The sequence below is a fragment of the Macrosteles quadrilineatus genome, unplaced genomic scaffold (assembly GCF_028750875.1).
Source record: "Macrosteles quadrilineatus isolate MER2022 unplaced genomic scaffold, UCM_ALF_1.0 Scaffold_5__1_contigs__length_97177068, whole genome shotgun sequence".
Lineage (NCBI taxonomy): Eukaryota > Metazoa > Arthropoda > Insecta > Hemiptera > Cicadellidae > Macrosteles > Macrosteles quadrilineatus.
The window spans coordinates 78,556,416-78,576,055 of NW_026542598.1; the positions used below are offsets into that span (position 1 = coordinate 78,556,416).

Sequence of the window (19,640 nt, forward strand, 5' to 3'; positions counted from 1 at the left end):
CTCCCTGGAAAAAACCATCATACAAGCATCGATCAAGCCAAAGAATCGATTATGAGTCCTTAGGAATCAACAATCTTTGCTTCAGATGTGGAACATCTAACCACCGATCAAACCAGTGTCGAATAAGGCGTGAAAAACTATTCTGTGAAGCATGTAAGAAGAATGGCCACATTCAAAAAGTTTGCATCAATACCCTGACCAAGAAATATGCTTCAAGTAAACAAGTTAACCGATTCTCTGACAATGATATGATCAATGACTCACAATCTGATTGTTCCTACGGGGCATGCAACATAATCAGTTCAGTATCCAAAGATCAGAAAATCATCAGCCTCTACGAAATTGAACCTGGACATGGAAAGTACATAGTAGAGGTAGCGATAAACCACAAGAAACTGAAGATGGAAGTAGATTCTGGTGCACGGTACACAATTTTACCAGAGGATAAGTTCTTAGCATTGAATTTGGGAATAGATCTTCAACCTTCAAATCTAAATTTTCGAGCTTATTCCAATGATATTGTGCCATGTAAAGGAAAAGCAAAAGTTACATTACAATATAAAGAACGATCTTTAAAAGCAGAAGTGTATGTAGTTTCATCAGGCCACGATCCTATTTTAGGTAGAGATTTGATCCGTGCTTTCGACATTGAACTAAAACAAATCGATCATGACATGAAAACTAATCCAAAAGTCCATTTGGTTGATGGCGACAGAAAGAACTTTCAAGATATGAATAACATTCTGAATGAGTTTGCTTCAATTTTTGAGGAAAAAATTGGTTGTGCTCCTAACATTCAAGTTTCATTAACTTTAAGAGATGACGCAAAACCGGTATTTACAAAAGAACGTGATGTCCCATATGCACTTAGAGAACGTGTTGAAAAGGAGTTGGAATCTTTAGAAAAAGAGGGAATCATCACTCCGATTGCGACAAGTGACTGGGGATCACCTCTCGTCATCATTCCCAAACCAGATGGTGGACTGAGACTTTGTGTGGATTACAAGTGCGGTGTAAACGAGAGGTTAGTCTCGGCTAATTTTCCTATAAGGACGGTTGAAGATGTTCTTAACAGTCTCCGAAATTCCAAATACTTTTGCAAACTTGACCTTTATAAAGCGTACTTACATTTAGCAGTAGACAAAGAAAGTAGTGAAATCCAAACTATGTCAACACATAAGGGAACCTTTCTCATGAACCGTCTCAGTTTTGGCATAAAAACCGCTCCCTCAGAATTCAACAGAATTTTGTCACAAATCCTCAATGGACTTAATAAGTGTGAAGCTTATTTCGATGACATAGTCGTCCATGGAGCAACCCAAGCAGAATGTGCTCACAACCTTCGAATGTGTTTAAGAAGACTAACAGAATACGACTTACATCTAAATCGAAAGAAATGTACATTTTTTGAAACAAAGATTGAATACTTAGGACATCTGATTGAGCAAAATAAAATCAGCAAATCTCCCGAGAAGATAAAGGCAGTGATGGAAATGTCAAGACCGCACAACGCTGATGAGGTCAGAAGATTTCTTGGAATGATTACTTATTACTCACGTTTCATTCCAAATCTATCTACGTTGTCCTGTCCCTTAAGGGAGTTGCTCAAGAAGAAACACCGTTTTCAATGGACGACAGAATGTGAATCATCCTTCCAAAAGCTCAAGCAAGAGATTTGCAGTGACAGAGTCCTGATTCCTTATGATCCAAAATTGCCAGTTGTACTTTCTTGCGATGCAAGCCCTGTTGGCATTGCGGGAATACTTAGCCACATCGTAAATGGTCATGAACGCCCTATCGCTTACACATCCAGATCACTAACACCTGCAGAACAAAATTATAATCAACTAGATCGAGAGGCACTTGCTATTATATTTTCTGTTGGAAAGTTTCATAACTACTTGTATGGAAGCCAGTTCACTCTTGTCACAGATATAAGCCTTTGAGCAGAATCTTTTGTCATGACCACTCTTTGCCGAAAATGACAACAGCTCGATTACTTCGATATGCTTCATTTCTATCTGGATTCAATTATAAGTTGAAAAACAAATCAGGAGATGAAAATGAAAATGCTGATTGTTTATCTCGAGCACCTTTGTCTCAAGACTCAAGATCAACTGATATGAAGATAAATGAAGAAGTTCACCTTCTGTATGCTGAGTCACTTTTCCAAATTTCTTCAACTGCTATCACGAATCAGACCATTGCAAGTGCAACATTAAACGATTCTCATCTCAAATCTCTTATGAAAACTCTACAAACAAGCAACGAAGACACACCCTACACCCTTCTTGATGGAATTCTCTTTTGGCAAGATCGAGTTGTCATTCCACAGAGCCTTAAAAATTCAATTTTGAGAGAACTTCACACAACACATATCGGTATAACAAAAATGAAACAACTTGCAAGGCGGTATGTGTACTGGGAAGGGATGAACCATGACATAGAAGACCTAGTTAGATCTTGTGAAATCTGTGCTAAGCTCCGTAACAACCCCCCGAAGGTGATAGTACACCCGTGGGATCAGCCTCACTCCAATTGGGAACGTCTACATATAGACTATGCAGGTCCTTTCGAGGGTCATCATTTTCTAGTTGCCATTGATGCCAAGTCAAAATGGGCAGAGGTCCGAGTCATGAGACATTCTCCTACAACTGAAACAACAATACACACACTTCAAGAAATATTTTCATTCCATGGCTACCCCAATTCATTGGTCACCGATAATGCATCAATTTTCACAAGCGATGTATTCAAAGCCTTCTGTATTGATCATGGTATTACCCAAAAATTTATTGCCCCAGGCCATCCAGCTACAAATGGATTAGCCGAAAGAAATGTTCAAACTGTGAAGAAACGTTTAAAATCAATGGCAAGTGAAAAGGGCACCATGCCAGAAAAGGTCAGGAAAATGCTTTTACGCTACAGAGCCACACCACTTGCATGTGGGAAAAGCCCAGCAGAACTTTATTTGCACAGAAGATTAAGAATAGAGCTGGATGCCATATTTCCTATTCCAAAGAAGATAAATAAAGAAAAAGAAGTTAGGCAGACAAAACATGTAAGATCGATGAGAGTAGGAGATAGAGCCCAAGTTCGCCTTTACTCTGGAAATGCCGAAATCTGGGAATTTGGAACCATCCAATCCAAACTGGGCTATCGACATTACATGGTAAAGCTTGACTCTGGACGCTTAATCAAAAGGCACATCAATCAACTCATAAGAACAAGAGTACCGCCTAAAACGACAAATCAACGGGAAGAAGATAATCAAAGACGCTCCACTAACCAACAGTCAGAAGATATCCAAAGACGTACTGTTAGGTTCAATATTCCAGGGATACCAGCATTACAACGCTCTACAAACAGTGGTTCAACCATTGTCGGTCGTACGCTACAACGGCGTTCCACGACTGGTCAAATACCAGTAGTGGAGGCTCAACATCCTGAATGTGGCATCCATTTTCCTGATGAAGTCAGAATTCAAGATCAATCACCTCGACGTTCCTCGACTGGCCAAATACCGGTAGTGGAGGCTCAGCATCCTGAATGTGACATCCAGATTCCCGATGAAGTTGAGTCACCTCAGTTACGTAGGTCAACACGTGTTCGACAACCGCCAAGTTACCTTGAGGCTTATGTGTGAGCTCAAAACTTATGTGGGGAAGATTGTTATAATTTCTAATAGACTGCATTTGAATTACCAGCTGATCATATGATCTTTATTCTTATTGATTACTATTGTTTATGTTTAGTTTCTATTCTATGTTAATGGAATAATACACTTTTTTATCTGATTTATCTTTTATTATGTTATAAAGAGTTACAACACCTACTTTCAAAGGACTAGATGCAGTTTATGTCAGAATTTATGTCAGAAGTTAGAAATTATGTCAAGAGGAATAAGGGAATATTTTGATGAGTGTCTAATATTGTCACTGGTTGAGGTTATATCAAGAGGCTCATTCCAACCGCTCATTGTCTGATAAGCAATTCAGGAATAAGGATTTTGAAGTTGCGATAACTCAAAATTACTGTATGGGTAAATGTTATTTGTTTTGGGAGCACAGTAAACCCCACTGGTAGGGCCTACAGCACATTCAATGATACCGGTATGTTTTTTACACAATAAAACTCTTTGGGCGTATTTTTTGCAACATTTCAGCATGTTCATTGGAGTTCGAAGGGGACTGGAAAATGGTTAGGCAATTTAAAAATAGGTAGACTACTAATTTTACCTAGATTATTGTTTTGGAATGGCTCATTTGGCAATATGTGTTATTGGTATACAATAGAGAGCCTTGATTAGGCTATCCGAGAATAGAGACATTGTGTATCTCGGATAATCAAAAACTCATTTAATGCAGATTTGACTGGTAAAATGAGGGAATCAAATCCTAACAAAATAGCTAATCTAGAGTAGGGCATCAAAAATCAGAACCAATTGGGACCGAAAAAGGTAAAGGCTAAAAAACAGTAATTTGCAAACATATTTCATTTGTATTTTGTTTAGCCTGAAACCAGCCATAAGGAAACGCATTTGGCATAAAAAGTGATAATACAAAGATAAAATATATATTTTAAAACGGTTACTTAAGATTATTAGGAATTCGTAAATAAACAGATAGGCCTAACACATATTTTTCTTAATTTTTTATTGTAGAAAAATAATAAATACAAACAAATAATGATAATAATGATACAGCTGTGCGGTATGAGATCTCGTACAATGACGCCTTCTTCACTTCCTGGGCTGGCTGAAGATTAAACATTGTAGGCTACTGGTTCATATAAACTAACGCTCTCTCTCTCTCTCTCTCTCCTTTCTTTGCGAGGTTATGATGCGCAAAAGATTACTGCGCAATGTAAGTTAATCTCGGGGTCTCGTAATATCGCACCTGGGTAATCATAGCGGACGAGATCTATATAGATATAGTAACACCATTGGCATTGGAATAATGCAGAAAAATATACAAACTCAGCAAAACTGTCAATGAAAGAGCACCACTGATGTTGACTGTTTCAACTACTGTCTGTTATTATTGCCTGTAAGTTATTTATAGCACTGTTACCTATCTACATTATAGCACTTCCGTTATCTACCCTATTGCCTTTTAGACTAAGATTTATTTAATGGTCTATAACTAAAGTTAACATAAGTTAGTTTGTTTTGACATGGTTGTTATGGGCCTAAGTTTGCCTAAATTATTTTTATAAATTTGAAGGTTTTGAACAAATTGAAAAACACAGAGGATAAGCATCTGGTAACCGGGCGTGGATTAGGCGTCTGGCAGTGAGGTCACCGGGTTGTGGGGGCCCAGAACACCATTACCTCAACGACATGATGTTCAGCCATCGTTTTTCAAGGTGTAGTGGATAGGGTGTTCGGCTGATATGCAAGAGGTCTCTGGTTCGAATCCCATCGGTAACTTTAACTTTTGTCACAGATTTTGCTTTGAATGCCATTTATTCTTAACTGTACATCTTTTGTTAGAATTTTTGCATTTATAATTTTATTTTAAGAACAGAATTTAATCTTCATTTGATTTTTTCATTATCAGCAAGTTTGGTTGGTTAGGTTAAGTTAGGTTATGACAGTAACTGCCAGACGCCTAATCCACGTCCGGTTACTACACCCGTATCCTCTGCGATTGAAAAAACAAAGGCAAATATTTGATATATCTTTAACGCGATATCGTGTCATTTTTAGATGTCTACTTACAGTATTTTCACACTGAATTCAAAAATGCAATCAGTTTCTGTCGGAGAGATTCATAAGTGGCCGTAAAACGAAGGTTAAAATTACGAATCTAAGGTTCATTGGGCTATACTGATGGTAATTTGGCGTGGTCTGGATTGGTCCGTATGTGGACTGTGGATTGATTGAGGAGGAGAGCAAACAGCTGTTTATACTCGACCTAATGCGGAATGAAATCAATTTGTTTTGAAACCAAATAATCAGTTCTTATTTTAGGCATGTGAGGAAGGTTACACGGATTCGTAACTGTATTAAGTGTTTTGAAGTGAGGTTAGATTAGGAAGGTACCGTCAACCGGGGCTACTTTGACTCGCATTTTTGATATCGTTATTTCATTGTGTTTCAACCACTATTTAATTGTGCAAAAACAGTCTGGAAGTAGCATAAATTAATGAGTCGGTTCATTATAACCTAACCTTTACCTTCCTAATCTAACCTCACTTCAAAACACTTAATACAGTCACGAATCCGCATAAAACCCGACCTACCTTCCTCACATGCCTAAATAAGAACTGATTATCTCTGGTTTCAAAACGAATTGATTTCATTCCGCATTAAGTCGAATACAAACAGCTGTTTGCTCTCCTCCTCACTCAGTACTCAGTCCACATACGGACCCGTCCAGACCACGCCATATTGCCATCAGTATACCTCAATTAACCTTAGACTCGTAATTTTGACCTTCGTTTTACGATCATTTAGGAATCTCTCCGACAAAAACTGATTGCATTTTTGGATTCAGCGTGAAAAATACTGTAAGTAGACATCAAAAAAGTACATAATATCGCGTTGTTGATATTTCAAATATTTGCCTTATAATAAAATAATGACCAGCTGATCCTGATCAGCTGGTATTTCAACACAGACAAAAGTTGGAGCAAAAATTCAAAATAGCATCTCAGATTTTCGTAAAAATCTCGCTTATTTGACCTCGGATCCTAAAAATTCTTACATAGTCGTGATCTGCTTAATATTACGGTTAATTTGAGTACCCATATTACGTGTTTTGGTAAAAACAAATTTTTGGTCGTTTTGGTCATTTTTCCGTGTTATGGTCGTTTTCCGCGGGAAAAGAACGTCATTTTCGGAATGAGCGTTAAATTTCGAGTAGAATGAAAAAAAATTTTCAAAAATCGCGTGCAAACCCTAAAATGCATAGGCCTATTTTACCGTAAAGTATTCTCATTGACAAAAGTAAGATTGCAAAGACCCACGTTATAACACGCTGAATTTGTTACCCTAGTTCATTATCACTGAAGAGGCCTAACGAAATTAAACGATAGGCCTACCTGATAACAACATTATTATTAATGACATCAATGTCATTACTTGTTCAATACAATTATTGAATGATTGATAATACATTTAAATAAGAATGAACTCCAATTTTTCAGCCCCACTCGTCTCACGGGCCTCTCTGCTCACCGTTTCCCACTCACCGGTTTGCGGGCCCCCTCAGCTCCCGCATCAAAGTGTTTTTGATATCGTTATTTCATTGTGTTTCACCCACTATTTAATTTTGCAAAAACAGTCTGGAAGTTGCATTTATTAATGAGTCGGTTCATTATAACCTAACCTTTACCTACCTTCCTAATCTAACCTCACTTCAAAACACTTAGGCCTAATACAGTTACGAATCCGTGTAAAGCCCGACCTAGGACCTACCTTCCTCACATGCCTAAAATAAGAACTGATTATTTGGTTTCAAAACAAATTTATTTCATTCCACATTAAGTCGAGTACCTATAAAACAGCTGTTTGCTCTCCTCCTCACTCAGTCCACAGTCCACATACGGACCCGTCCAGACCACGCCATATTAGGTACCGTAACTTACCATCAGTAAGCTCAATGAACCTTGGATTTGTAATTTTAACCTTCGTTTTACGGCCACTTATGAATCTCTCTGACAAAAACTGATTGCATTTTTGGATTCAGCGTGAAAAATACTTTTAGACATCTAAAAATTACACAATATCGCATTGTAGATGTATCAAATATTTGCCGATAGGCCTATAGCCTATCAAATAATTACCAAGACTGAGGCTATCCTAAACCTAGGCCTATCCCTCATGGGACCAGTTTAGTTCAGTATCCATAGGCCTAAGTTAAAGATGGGTTGGGTTGCACACCAGCTAGGCCTAAACTTAGTCATAACTTATTGCCTTAGCCAAAAGAAAATAAATTTGTCATGATAAAGTTTATGAAGCCAGTGACAGCATAGGGCAGAGGCTTAGGCTCACAAAGGATATGTCCTACTTAAGTCTATAAGGGCTTACCAAGTCTTCCTTCAGTCTGCAGAAATCTGCCATTGAAGAGCCATCAATTATCACGAATTGAGTTTCTTTTTCATCAGGGCTCCTTCCTTGTCGTTTATAACACAATTCAAAGACGTATTGGTCCGACATTTTAGTCAAACTAAACCAAATCCAACTTGATTAGTCAGAAAATCCAAGAAGCCAGGTCAGTCAATGATCGTATGTTGCGTTATCTTTGAACTTTCTACCGACAAGGGCTGCTGTTGCAATCTTGATTGAGGCGTCTTTAGACAAAGAAAGTCAACTTAAAGCGGTTCCTACTGTAATGAAATTGCGATATTTATATGCCCTAATATAACAATAGTTCTAGTACACAGAAGGGTTTGTGGCCTATAAAGATTAGAGGATAAGTTATTGATTATAAAAAGTAAACCGGTGTTGCTAAGTTCCTATTAATCAAAAATCAAAATCACACTTTCACAGTCGCAACACGATCGACGATCTACGACGACTTCACTCCAACTTTAACTTTCAACTTCAACTCAACTGCAACTCAACTCAGTCAAAGTCAACTGGTCCACTCAACTCAACTTCAACTCTTCATTCAACTAGACATTAGACAAAGACAACCAAGTAAGAGTTCGAATTCAGCCAGCGATCTGTCAGTCACTACCACTGAGCTAAAATTATAACTGGAGGTAGCACTGCCATGGCAGAAGTCTGTCAAAAGCGTGTCGCTGATTTTGTTAGGTTGGTATAGCAGTAAGTTTTCTTATCATAGCAATGACATGGCTTCTTATAACTAGGTTGGTATAGCAGTGAGTATTTTTGTCATACTTGAATACTTTTAATACTTTAATAATTTTCTTTGAAATGGCGACCATACAAAGTAGGTATTTTAAGCCAAGTATAATAATAGTTATAGCAATAATATGGCTTCTTATGACACCAGACTCACGCAAACATGGCGGCTGGCGACACGCATCTTTGACATTCAGTGCTACCTCCAGTTAGAATTATAGCTCAGTGGTCACTACACTACTTACTAGTGGTGGCGTGGCGCCTGGCGCGGGTGGCGCATCTGTCGACACACGGCCACCTTTAACTACAGGCCGCGGACTGGTAGAATTATTGGCAATGTCGCAAGTGGTGTTGTTTAGTGACAGACGTCCCATAAGATAACATGGCGGACAGGTGACAGCCATTAATTCGCACCTTAATGATTTAAATTTAAATTTATGAACATAAATTTATTAAAATATTGAAATAACAGCTGTGAATCCTGATGACATATTGGGTCTAGGGCTGAGCAGGGAATGTGGGGAGGCTATTTATCATGCATGGGGGGCAAGCCGGGGTTATTTATCATGCATGTCAAGATTTTGTTGTTAGCATGACGAAGCCTATTGTATTTTGTAAATATTTAATGCTACAATGTAACTGGGTTTATCCTGTTTAGCAGCATTGTAATAAAACAAATAAATAAATAAAATAAAACATACAGAACTGAAAGACGAAACAATATGAGTTAAATATATATGTACATTTTAAGCGGAATATTCGAATATTGTCATAGTTCCAGTAACCAATCTTTAGTAAATATACAAATACTATTAGCTGCTTCCAAACAAAACAGCTGTTACAACACCACTTGCGACGTTGCCACTTCGAAGGCCACGGCCTGGAGTTAAAGGCGGCCGTGGTCGACATACGAAGTCGAGAGATGAGAGAGAGAGAGACACTCACCACACTGCAGACTACCCTAGTGCACTGACTGACTTGACTGAGTGAGTTTAGGGTTAAAAAAATCACACATCGATTGGGAGCGGAGTGGGGCGTCGTGATTTTAGAGGGTATTTACTCAAGGGAGGAATAGACGAGCCTTTTATGACGTCAGCTGTCAGTGTCAGATCAGATCTCTTCTCTTGGGGGAACACCATTACCGCAACGATACGGTAGAGCCATCGGCCTCGGTGGTGCAGTGGAAGCGTTCCTGGCTGATGAACTGAAGGTAGCCGGATCGAATCCCACTGAAAAGTTAACTTTTTGATAACGATTTAGCTTAGAACGCGGGTTACTTCTGAACTGTAGTACATAATATATTTGGATACTAACAGCTTCAGACTCAACTTCTGGTCCTCCATGAGGGCGTGGATTCGTATTCCACTTCTGACACCATATATATGGATTATAACAGATTAAGCTAGACACAGTTTAATATCACAACTACTTAAAACATAATAAAATTAATTTTATAATTTTTTATAGCCTATAAAAAATAATTAGAAATAAATGAATATAAATTAATTAAAAATTTAAGAAAAAATATATAATCATTTTAAATTTTTTCATAAATTTAAAATTATATAACTAATTTTATAATTTGTTAACTCTCATTTCGTCCGTATTGAAAAACCGCAGCTGAAATAAAAAAATGTGCGGAACGGTTACTTTTATACCTGACTTCTGTATCCAAAGATTCAAAGATTTATTTACCATTAAATATTTACAAAATACAATAGGCTTCGTCATGCTTATATCTAGAACAGTGCAAATCACAAATCACATGCAAGTGAATGACAAACAATATAAATAAGACACCTGATTTGGAAAAATATAAATATGAAAAATATAAATATGAAACCTGATTTGGTCCGGATGGAAGGTACAGAAGTTAGGGGTTTAATAGGGCAGAAGAGGTGTTGAGGTTGGTGTTGTAAAATTCATTAGTGTGGTAAAAAGGATGTAGAATGAGCCAAGACTTCATGACCTGAGTGAATCTTGGAAGGGGAAGGTTTCTGACGGTGACAGGCAGCTTGTTAAAAAAACGTATACCTGAAACAGGAAAAGATTTCAAAGTTTTTTCAAGCCTAGTTCTGGGATAGAACAAATTTCTATTTGACCTTGTATTATGCCATTGACTATATAACACTACAACATATAACTATATAACTATATAGCTATATAGTTATATATAACTATATAACAATGTAGTGTTATATAGTCAATGATTATGCTCATGAACCTCACCAACGGATGTAAATAAACCATTTCTTTCCTTTATGGCAACAACACAATGAAATATGTATAGACTTTATACAGTTAGGACCCCTTTCTCTATGAAAAGAGGCCTGCCATGATCAAGCCAACCAGCACCTGAAACACTGAGCTATCTAACTGGAGGTAGCACTGAATGAATGTCAAAGATGCGTGTCGCCAGCCGCCATGTTTGCGTGAGTCTGGTGTCATAAGAAGCCATATTATTGCTATAACTATTATTATACTTGGCTTAAAATACCTACTTTGTATGGTCGCCATTTCAAAGAAAATTATTAAAGTATTAAAAGTATTCAAGTATGACAAAAATACTCACTGCTATACCAACCTAGTTATAAGAAGCCATGTCATTGCTATGATAAGAAAACTTACTGCTATACCAACCTAACAAAATCAGCGACACGCTTTTGACAGACTTCTGCCATGGCAGTGCTACCTCCAGTTATAATTTTAGTTCAGTGACCTGAAATGACTCTATGCACCAATAGTCTATGCTTAAGTGGCTTATACCCTATGTTGTCGTTGTGTTCGTGTTAATCAGTGCAGTGGTTGTTTGTTTGTAATGGTTGAATTGTTGTGTTTTTGTTGAGCTTGAGCTTGTCAGATGGGAGTAAGTAAAGTAAAAGTAGAACTAGGCCTAGGGTTTTAAATTTCCCTTTGATGTCTCTTCCATGTCAAAATTGACTTTAATATAAAATAACATTAAAATGAGTGTTGAAGTTCATCCCCTAACAAATAACCCAACTGCTGCTTGGAAAGAATTGAGCCAGTCTCAGAAGGTTATTAAAATCCATGTCAACATCCCTAAAGAAAAAGTAAGCCAAAATAAGGTAGGTAGGATATTATGGTTTTTTATTAAAAGTAGGCTTAATAGTGTGATTAAGTCAAGGATTGTCCCTTTCATTTTAGGGTTAGCTTACAATATAGGCATATTAGCCTGTGGAAACTCCTTATTTTTAAAAGTCTTGTTGGCTGCACTTTACTTGACGTCCTACACTCATTCGAACGAAAACATCAATCGATATATCGATTAATCGATTGCTTCATTCGATATATCGTTTGGTTAGTTAGGTAAGGTTAACCTAACCTAACTAACCAAACGATATATCGAATGAAAATATCGAATCGAAAAAAACAATCGAATGAGTGTAGGACGTCAAGTAAAGTGCAGCCGTCTTGTTCACTAGAGGCTTTGAAATCCTAACCTGTCCTTGATTAAATGCTTAGTGAAAATGTTATTGATTATCACTTTAACCCTCGAGCGGGCGCATGCGGAGTTTTCCTCCTTGTAGTTTTTGTTAATAGAAATATGCTTAACGGGTGTCGGCAGTCGTGTCCGGGGCTGCACTTTACTTTAGGTCCTACACTCATTCAAATGAAAATATCGATCGATATATCGATTAATCGGTTTTTTCTTTCGATATATCGTTTGGTTAGTTAGGTTACCTAACCTAACTAACCAAATGATATTTTGAATGAATTAATCGAACAATCGATATTTTCACTCGAATGAGTGTTGGACCTAAAGTAAAGTGCAGCCGTGTCCGGCTCTACACTTCACGCACCTCATCCTGTTAATACCCTAAGCTATTTTTACCCCCGAATTCCTCCTAATTTTGTTGTCAGTTGCAATTCAGTGATGCGGTGTCAGTTTGCGGAGGTTTACTCCGTGTGCGCCCTATTGCTTAAGTCCTTGGCGCAGAGTTTATTTCCTCATGCGCTATTGTCAAAATGTGTGTATATTTTATACATAGGGCCTACAAAATTATAAACATGTTTAAATGTAGGCTAAATATTTTATTTATATAATTAAGTTATTATCAAATATATTTTGTTTGCATGTATGTACAATTGCATTATTGCGGAACAAAACTCTGCAAGCGCCCTCTCTCGTAACATACCCTATACTAGAAAATTGCTCAATATAATTATTTGAAATATTACTCATATAAAGTTAAACAAATAATGTTATTACAAAGAAATTAGATTTCATATTATGTTATTCATCATTTACATATAATATTTCGTTATAACAACAAGTAAAATGGGTAAAATTTATGCTATTTAGTGTTGCGGAATAAAACTCTGCATGCGCCCGCACCTCTTTTACTGGTGAAGCACCTCCTCAAGGGTTAAAATTGTGTACCCACCTAGTTGAATCCCATTAAGCCTTAAAATGTTCTGTCTTAAGTGCTCAAAATGAGGGGGACTTAACTTACAAGGTTCAAACACAGCAGTTGCTTCACAGTAAAAAAACATTCTGGTTCTTTAGTGGATAGTGGATTTTCTATTGTGGTAACTAGGTTACACTCATCTGGCACAGTTCCGTCAGTTAATTTCAGATTTATTCCCACCGAAAACTTATTTTTAGATTGTCCGGATGCTTGACGGACATAGGCTATTTGAGGTTAGAAAATAGTTTTTTTTGTTATTTAAGATTGTGTTTAGGGCCTATATTTTAAGCCTACCACACTGTTTGTAACAATCAGCGGCTGCACTTTAGTATAAACGTCCTACACTAGTTCGAGTGAAAAATATCGATATATAGATTATTCAATATATCGATTATTTCATTCGGTTAGTTAAGTTAGGTTAACTTAACTAACCAAACTTGACATATCGTATGAAATAATCGATATATACACTTCTCAGACGTCCTTGGAGACATTATCCCACCATCTCTTGGGCCTTCCTAATGGTACCGGTAATTTCTTTTCTGGCTTTCCTATGCTTGCTTCTTTTAATAGTGAACCCCGTTCTCTCTGTAGTACGTGTCCTGCCCTAATTTATTTAGAAACTACTAATTTGGGCATTAGTTGTACGCTGTACGTATGTTTTTCATTTACACTTATTTACCTATTCCTAAGGCAAGATGGGACGGTGGCGTTGTCCTGTAATCCAGCTACTAGGAGGTCACGAATTGTGGATGTCTATAGAGATGCACTGTGGATGCGATACTCCCTGGTGTGGGTTAACGTCCACACTAGTGAGTACTACGACTATCCGCAGTAGGACTACTATCCTAGACAAATTCGTTAATACCAAGGCAAGAATGTGGTTCAGATTCCACTATAAACTGTAGGTCCCTTAGTTGGCATTAGCTGTTTGGGCTATTAATTAGCAGCTGTGTCTAAGGAAGCTGTGTCGGCCTTAGTCACTAACAAAACTACAAGATCGGCCACTCATCCTATACTCATATTTGTGTTAAAATATGCACATAGTGGCGTCCCCATCTTAAATAATTGGTAATTGAAGATAATTATTCGAATGGCATTTTTTCTAGGCTCGAGTTGTTTGTATGAGTGACACACACTCTTTAACTTCTCACATCAAGTTTGATATTCCTGATGGCGACATTTTCATACACGCTGGGGATTTTACAAAATGTGGAGGATTAGAAGAAGTTATTGATTTCAACAATTGGATAGGTAATGAATTAATGGATATTCTTTTATCTGGAGAATGAGTTTTGTGTTTTAATTTTACCAGAATACCATGGTTAAAATAGAAGTTATAGCCTACTGAGTGTTCTCCAAATAAGACAGGTTGGGTAGCAGAAAGAAGCAGGTGTGAGTGAAGAGTTGACAAATGGTGTGCTATGCTTTGTGCTGGGGTTGTATCGATACATTCAATTCGCTAAGGTGTAGTCATACCACTCAGACATATTATGTGATTCAGCAGTTTGCTCCTCCACAGGGAGGTTTGAATTTAACATAGAGTGTCTAAAATACCCCCGCCGCAGCAAACCTGCAGACTTAGCGAATTTCAATTTTCCTGATTGGATTTAAACTAAAATGTCTCCTTAAAAATATCACATTTATTCCCAATTTAAACAGAATTAGTTTAATGAGTACTTAGGTTTGCTGCAACAGGGAGGGTAAAAAAGTCTTTTTTAATGTAAAATATTAAAAGGTACTGTGGTTTAGTAAGAAATTAATGTATTTTCCAAATTTTATCAAAATATGTTCATAAACAAGCAAACTACAACAGTTGACTTATTCTCCATAAGAATAACATGGGAATTTCAAAATTACAATTTATTTGAATTTTCTCTGTAACAATTAGGCGCATAACAACGCTTCAATGTACTAAATTATTTGTTTTTTTAAGCTCTACAAAATGGTTTAAAAAGAAATTGTGAAATTTTGTGTTTTTAGGGTCAAAAATGGGAAAAACCTATTTTTACCCCATATAATCCCCCATAAACCCCCGTTCCCATAGTCCGATCATGCTGGTTCGCGAACTCATTCAAGTGTATCCCGCCTTACACCTTCAAACCAAATTTTATCAAAATCGGACAAAAAGTACTCAAGTTATTAAACACTCCAAAAAAACAATCAAATATATTACTCAAATTTTAGTGCTAATTTAGTCACATTTCTAAAAACACAATGAACAAAACTAGTAAACTACTGATTACGATTAAACTTAGCTTTTAAGATTAATACCATACACAATAGCATGTACACACCAAATATTACTTATGGTTATAGAAAAATCATAAGGCATAAAAACTCAAAATTAGAAAAGTCAAGTCTAGTTTAAACAAATTTTATCCAATCTTAATTTAATTTTGACACTTAAGTTAACTTTTTTCTAAGTAACATGGATCTTCAATTACTACCGCTTAGTTAACTACACTATGCTTCAGGAGTGAAGAAAATTCCTCCTTTTTTCGTGTGACCCTAAATCTACATTTTCCTAGTTAGCCCACCTAACCTCATATTGGTGCATAGAGGCTAAAATCATGATCCCGTGGGTCAGCGTGGAAGCGGGTTTGCCTTGTGCCCCTAGTTAAGAAAACTTAAGATACTTTGTTTTTTGAAACCAGGAGGTGTTTCCTTACCTCCCGAAACGTTGTGTTATTGAACAGCGGTAGGAAATGTCCATCTCGATTAACTGAAAACACAATAAATTTTGTGTCCAGGCGGCCTGCCACACAAACACAAAATTGTGATAGCTGGGAACCACGAGCTCAGCTTTGACCGGACGTTCACACATCCTCTGAGCCACTCTCCCAGTGACGGCTCTAGAGGAGGCAGCATCATAGACCAGATCCCCACGCTGGGTCTGCCCAAGGACAATATCGCGGAGGCTGTGAAGATGCAGAACATCAAGGAGTGTCTGACGAACTGCACCTACTTGCAGGACCAGGCGATAGGAATATACGGGCTGAATTTCTACGGGTCGCCGTGGTAAGCTGCTGAGTGTGCTTATACTTAAAGCGTTAGCGTAGAAAAAATTCAGGGGGAAAATAGGCTGTGGGCTCCTCGAATATATGGGAAATAGGGCTCTGACTTTAACTGGAGGAGTAGTCTCTTTTCACAGGGTATCCACCTTTCAAAGTCCCAAAAGTCACAGGAAAACATTGGGCCAAAACCAAAATAAAGTTCCCCAGACCAGACCTCTCTTTGTAGTGGCGGCCCTACATAAAGGCGAACAAGGCGGTGCCTGGGGCCCCGTGCTTTTCAGGGGCCCCCGCACAGCCGTGTGGTGTATTTCAGTTATTAAGAGAGGCCTGCTATTGAACTTCACCTTGGGCCCCGCGATCTCCAGGTCCGCCACAGTGTCTTTGGTTTTTTGCTCTGCTTGATGCAAATAATTATTTAATTCACAATGAAGAATCAATGAGAGGGACCATATTTTAGGAGCAAGCCACCAAATCAAATCGAAATATTGCCTCATCGGTACAAAAGGTCGAGCATTTACGTCGTTGCTGTCCCCTGAAGTCACTGGACCAACTGGTAGGTACCCTGTGTCACCCCATATAATAATGAAGTCATAATACCTGTAAGTCAGTAACTCTGTCACCTTTTACTAATAAGCACAACTGAAGTCTGTAGCCAATGTTTCTTAAACTGTTTATTCATTCAATCACACCTGTGTTTCGATTTTAATGTCGAGCTAATGAGAGAAAGTACGTGTCGGTTTGCTAATATGGTTTATTGTGTGTGTTGACCAGGCAGCCGGAGTTTTGCAAGTGGGCGTTCAACCTGCCTCGAGGTGAAGCTTGCCTCAGCAAGTGGCAGCAGATTCCAGACAACACCGATGTACTCGTGACGCACACGCCACCCATAGGACATGGTGACCTGTGCTGCTCGGGTGTCCGCGCAGGGTGTGTGGAACTGCTGGCTACTGTACAACAGAGGGTCAGACCTAGGTACCACATTTTTGGACACGTCCATGAAGGTAACTGAAAACAGTAATCAATCATCTAACTGCTACGACACTACACAATGCCATAGTGAAAAGTGCTAGGCCGAGCTAGGTGATCTAAACCAGTTTTGCAAGTTCTGGAGAAACAGTCATATCTCCCTTAAAAGTTTATTGATTCTCCTAGTTTAGAAGTATTGTATCGTGGCCTAAAATTCCATTCTTTTTCATTTTAATGGTAGAAAACAAGCATACTCACTTTCCTATGTTAACCATGAAATCATATCATATATAAGAGGAAAAACATCCAATAGACAAACTCTAAGTTGGAAAAACTAAATATTTACCCTAAAGGATGCAGGTTTTCTTGCAACAGAAATGTAGAACTGGAGATTTTAGGCCATAATCCTGTAGTCATCAACATAGGTCATATACCATGTTTTAAGGAGATATTGAAATGGAAATCAATTTAAGCAAATGGTAATTCACTTAGTATTGATGTTTGCTGTGGCGGGGGAACCCCTTCACAAGCTCATATCCAGTCGCGTTGCTATAGTGTTGGTTATTCAGTACCAACGAGTTTGCGTAGTTTTAACTCAGTCCCGCTGTGTATTGGTGTATTACTCACATTGTGTTTGTAACCTGTACCAATTTGAATCTATTAAAACCAAAGATTTATTTTCCTAGGTTATGGTGTGTCTTCAGATGGGCGGGTGATCTACATTAACGCTTCAACCTGTGATGTCAACTACTTACCGAACAATCAACCAATAGTGTTTGACATAAGCCTACCTCCTGGTGCAACGAAGGATTGAACAGTATAATTTATTTTGATGTTTTACATGTGCTTGATAATCCACAAAGAAATCCGTGTATGTGATAGGCTGCTTTATGGCATCTTAGGATAACGATGGCAACAACGCATGGTTACCGATTCAACTGAAGCCGTGTTTGAGCTACCTTCTTCACATAGCATGTTTACTTGTTGGATCAGCTGTTTAGATGTAAGTGTTACATCGCCTCCCTACCTGGCCATCACAATTACTGATGAATCGTTTGCATCAAAATCACAAATAAGTGATCTCGTACGTTTAATTGCTGCAAAGTCATATATTTTCTAGACCTTGTGGCTACCTAACAAGGTCTAGAAGAGACACTTTGATGATATTACAATGTTATATTAATATTTTTTTAATCAGTGTTAAGGTGAGAAGTCGTGAGATTTTTTAAACGAATAAGTGTTTGACGAGTGTATTTTTTACTTGTAGATAACTAGGAGGCTCTGGGAAAAAATTGAAGTATTGTACAAACATGTTTTAAAAACATTCCTTGGTAAAATGAAAGGCACTTACTAATATTTTGTAATTTTTGTTTTTACAAATTACAACGACTTTATATTTGACCAGCACAGAATCACATAGTAGCTCTTATTAGTTATTCTGCATTCAATCTTGAATTTATTCGGTTTGGTACGCTGGTGCCGTGTCCACTCTGAGCGGTAAATGTTCCAATCAGAGCAAAATTAGTTTTACTCTGTTATGGTGAATTTCATTGGCTGACAAAGTTTTAAGGTTTGAAAAGGAGCCAACTGGTGTAGTTTATTACTTTCATCAATTGAAATTGTAAGTGGAACCTCGATAACAAGTCAACCTTAACCAGTGTCATTTCATTTTCAAATTCCCTTAAATTTATTTTACCCCTACGTGTTATTCTAAACATTGTTAAGAAGTCAACCTTGATAAAAAGTCTTATTTAATAATCCTTATGAGAGTCTTTTTATCGAGGTTGCACTGTATTTCTATACAAAAAAAGTACAATCAAATACTGCAATATTTGCTAAAAAAAACTTTTGTATCAGCTAGTATAAGATAGTAAAATAGTTACTTCAAATCGAGAATCATATCATAAATGAGAAACAAAGATTTACTGAAGAGAATCTATATATACATTAACATCACGTATATTAACATCACGTTTTGATGTGTGTTGATCAGATGGTGCAATGAATACTCTCACTCACTTAAATTTATCTCTCTTTGTCTTTGGCCTATTTTTGTGATTGTATACCATGATTTGATTTGCAGTGTGTAATTTACAAATTTGAATGTTTTTTGTACCTTTTGTAGGTTATTTGTGATCAGTATTGTCCCTGCGTAAGCATTAGAGTTACCATTTAGGATTTTAATTTTACTATATGGATGTTGGAACGGAATAAATTTTTTAGCTTTTGTAATAACATTTTGTTTTCTTTATTTGAAAGTTCCTTCCCATATAGGGAATAAGCTAATACCGTTGGTCTTGTGGGAAGACCCAGACGCAGAACGGATTTACTTTTTTTTCTTTTGAGGTCTCCAGAGGCCAAAAACACCATCCGTTCAAATTTATTTTATACTCGCATATTGAGTTATATAAGTTC

General features: G+C 37.4%; 2 protein-coding genes across 2 annotated transcripts in view; one reads left to right on the forward strand and one right to left on the reverse strand.

Annotated features, from left to right (window-relative positions):
* The window catches only part of LOC128994311 (uncharacterized), a 34,504-nt gene extending 25,977 nt beyond the window's left edge, over positions 1 to 8,527 (reverse strand). The window contains exon 1 of the mRNA XM_054418752.1: positions 8,036 to 8,527. Within this exon, the coding sequence (XP_054274727.1) occupies positions 8,036 to 8,164 (129 nt within the window). The 5' untranslated portion in view covers positions 8,165 to 8,527. The remainder of the gene's footprint in view (positions 1 to 8,035) is intronic.
* A 3,142-nt stretch (positions 8,528 to 11,669) lies between these two features.
* On the forward strand, positions 11,670 to 19,440 carry LOC128994314 (UPF0046 protein C25E10.12-like). The gene is made up of 5 exons (XM_054418757.1): positions 11,670 to 11,901; positions 14,355 to 14,499; positions 15,999 to 16,266; positions 17,034 to 17,260; positions 17,912 to 19,440. The coding sequence occupies exons 1-5, from the start codon at positions 11,779 to 11,781 to the stop codon at positions 18,037 to 18,039; spliced, it is 891 nt and encodes a 296-aa protein (XP_054274732.1). The 5' UTR covers positions 11,670 to 11,778; the 3' UTR covers positions 18,040 to 19,440.
* Positions 19,441 to 19,640: the final 200 nt, after the last annotated feature.

Excerpts from the sequence above, each read along its gene's own strand:
- LOC128994314 (XM_054418757.1), top strand. The coding sequence starts at position 11,779 with ATGAGTGTTGAAGTTCATCCCCTAACAAATAACCCAACTGCTGCTTGG. Across the intron at positions 14,500-15,998 it reads TGATTTCAACAATTGGATAG|GCGGCCTGCCACACAAACAC; the intron begins GTAATGAATTAA and ends TTTTGTGTCCAG. Across the intron at positions 17,261-17,911 it reads TTTTGGACACGTCCATGAAG|GTTATGGTGTGTCTTCAGAT; the intron begins GTAACTGAAAAC and ends TTATTTTCCTAG.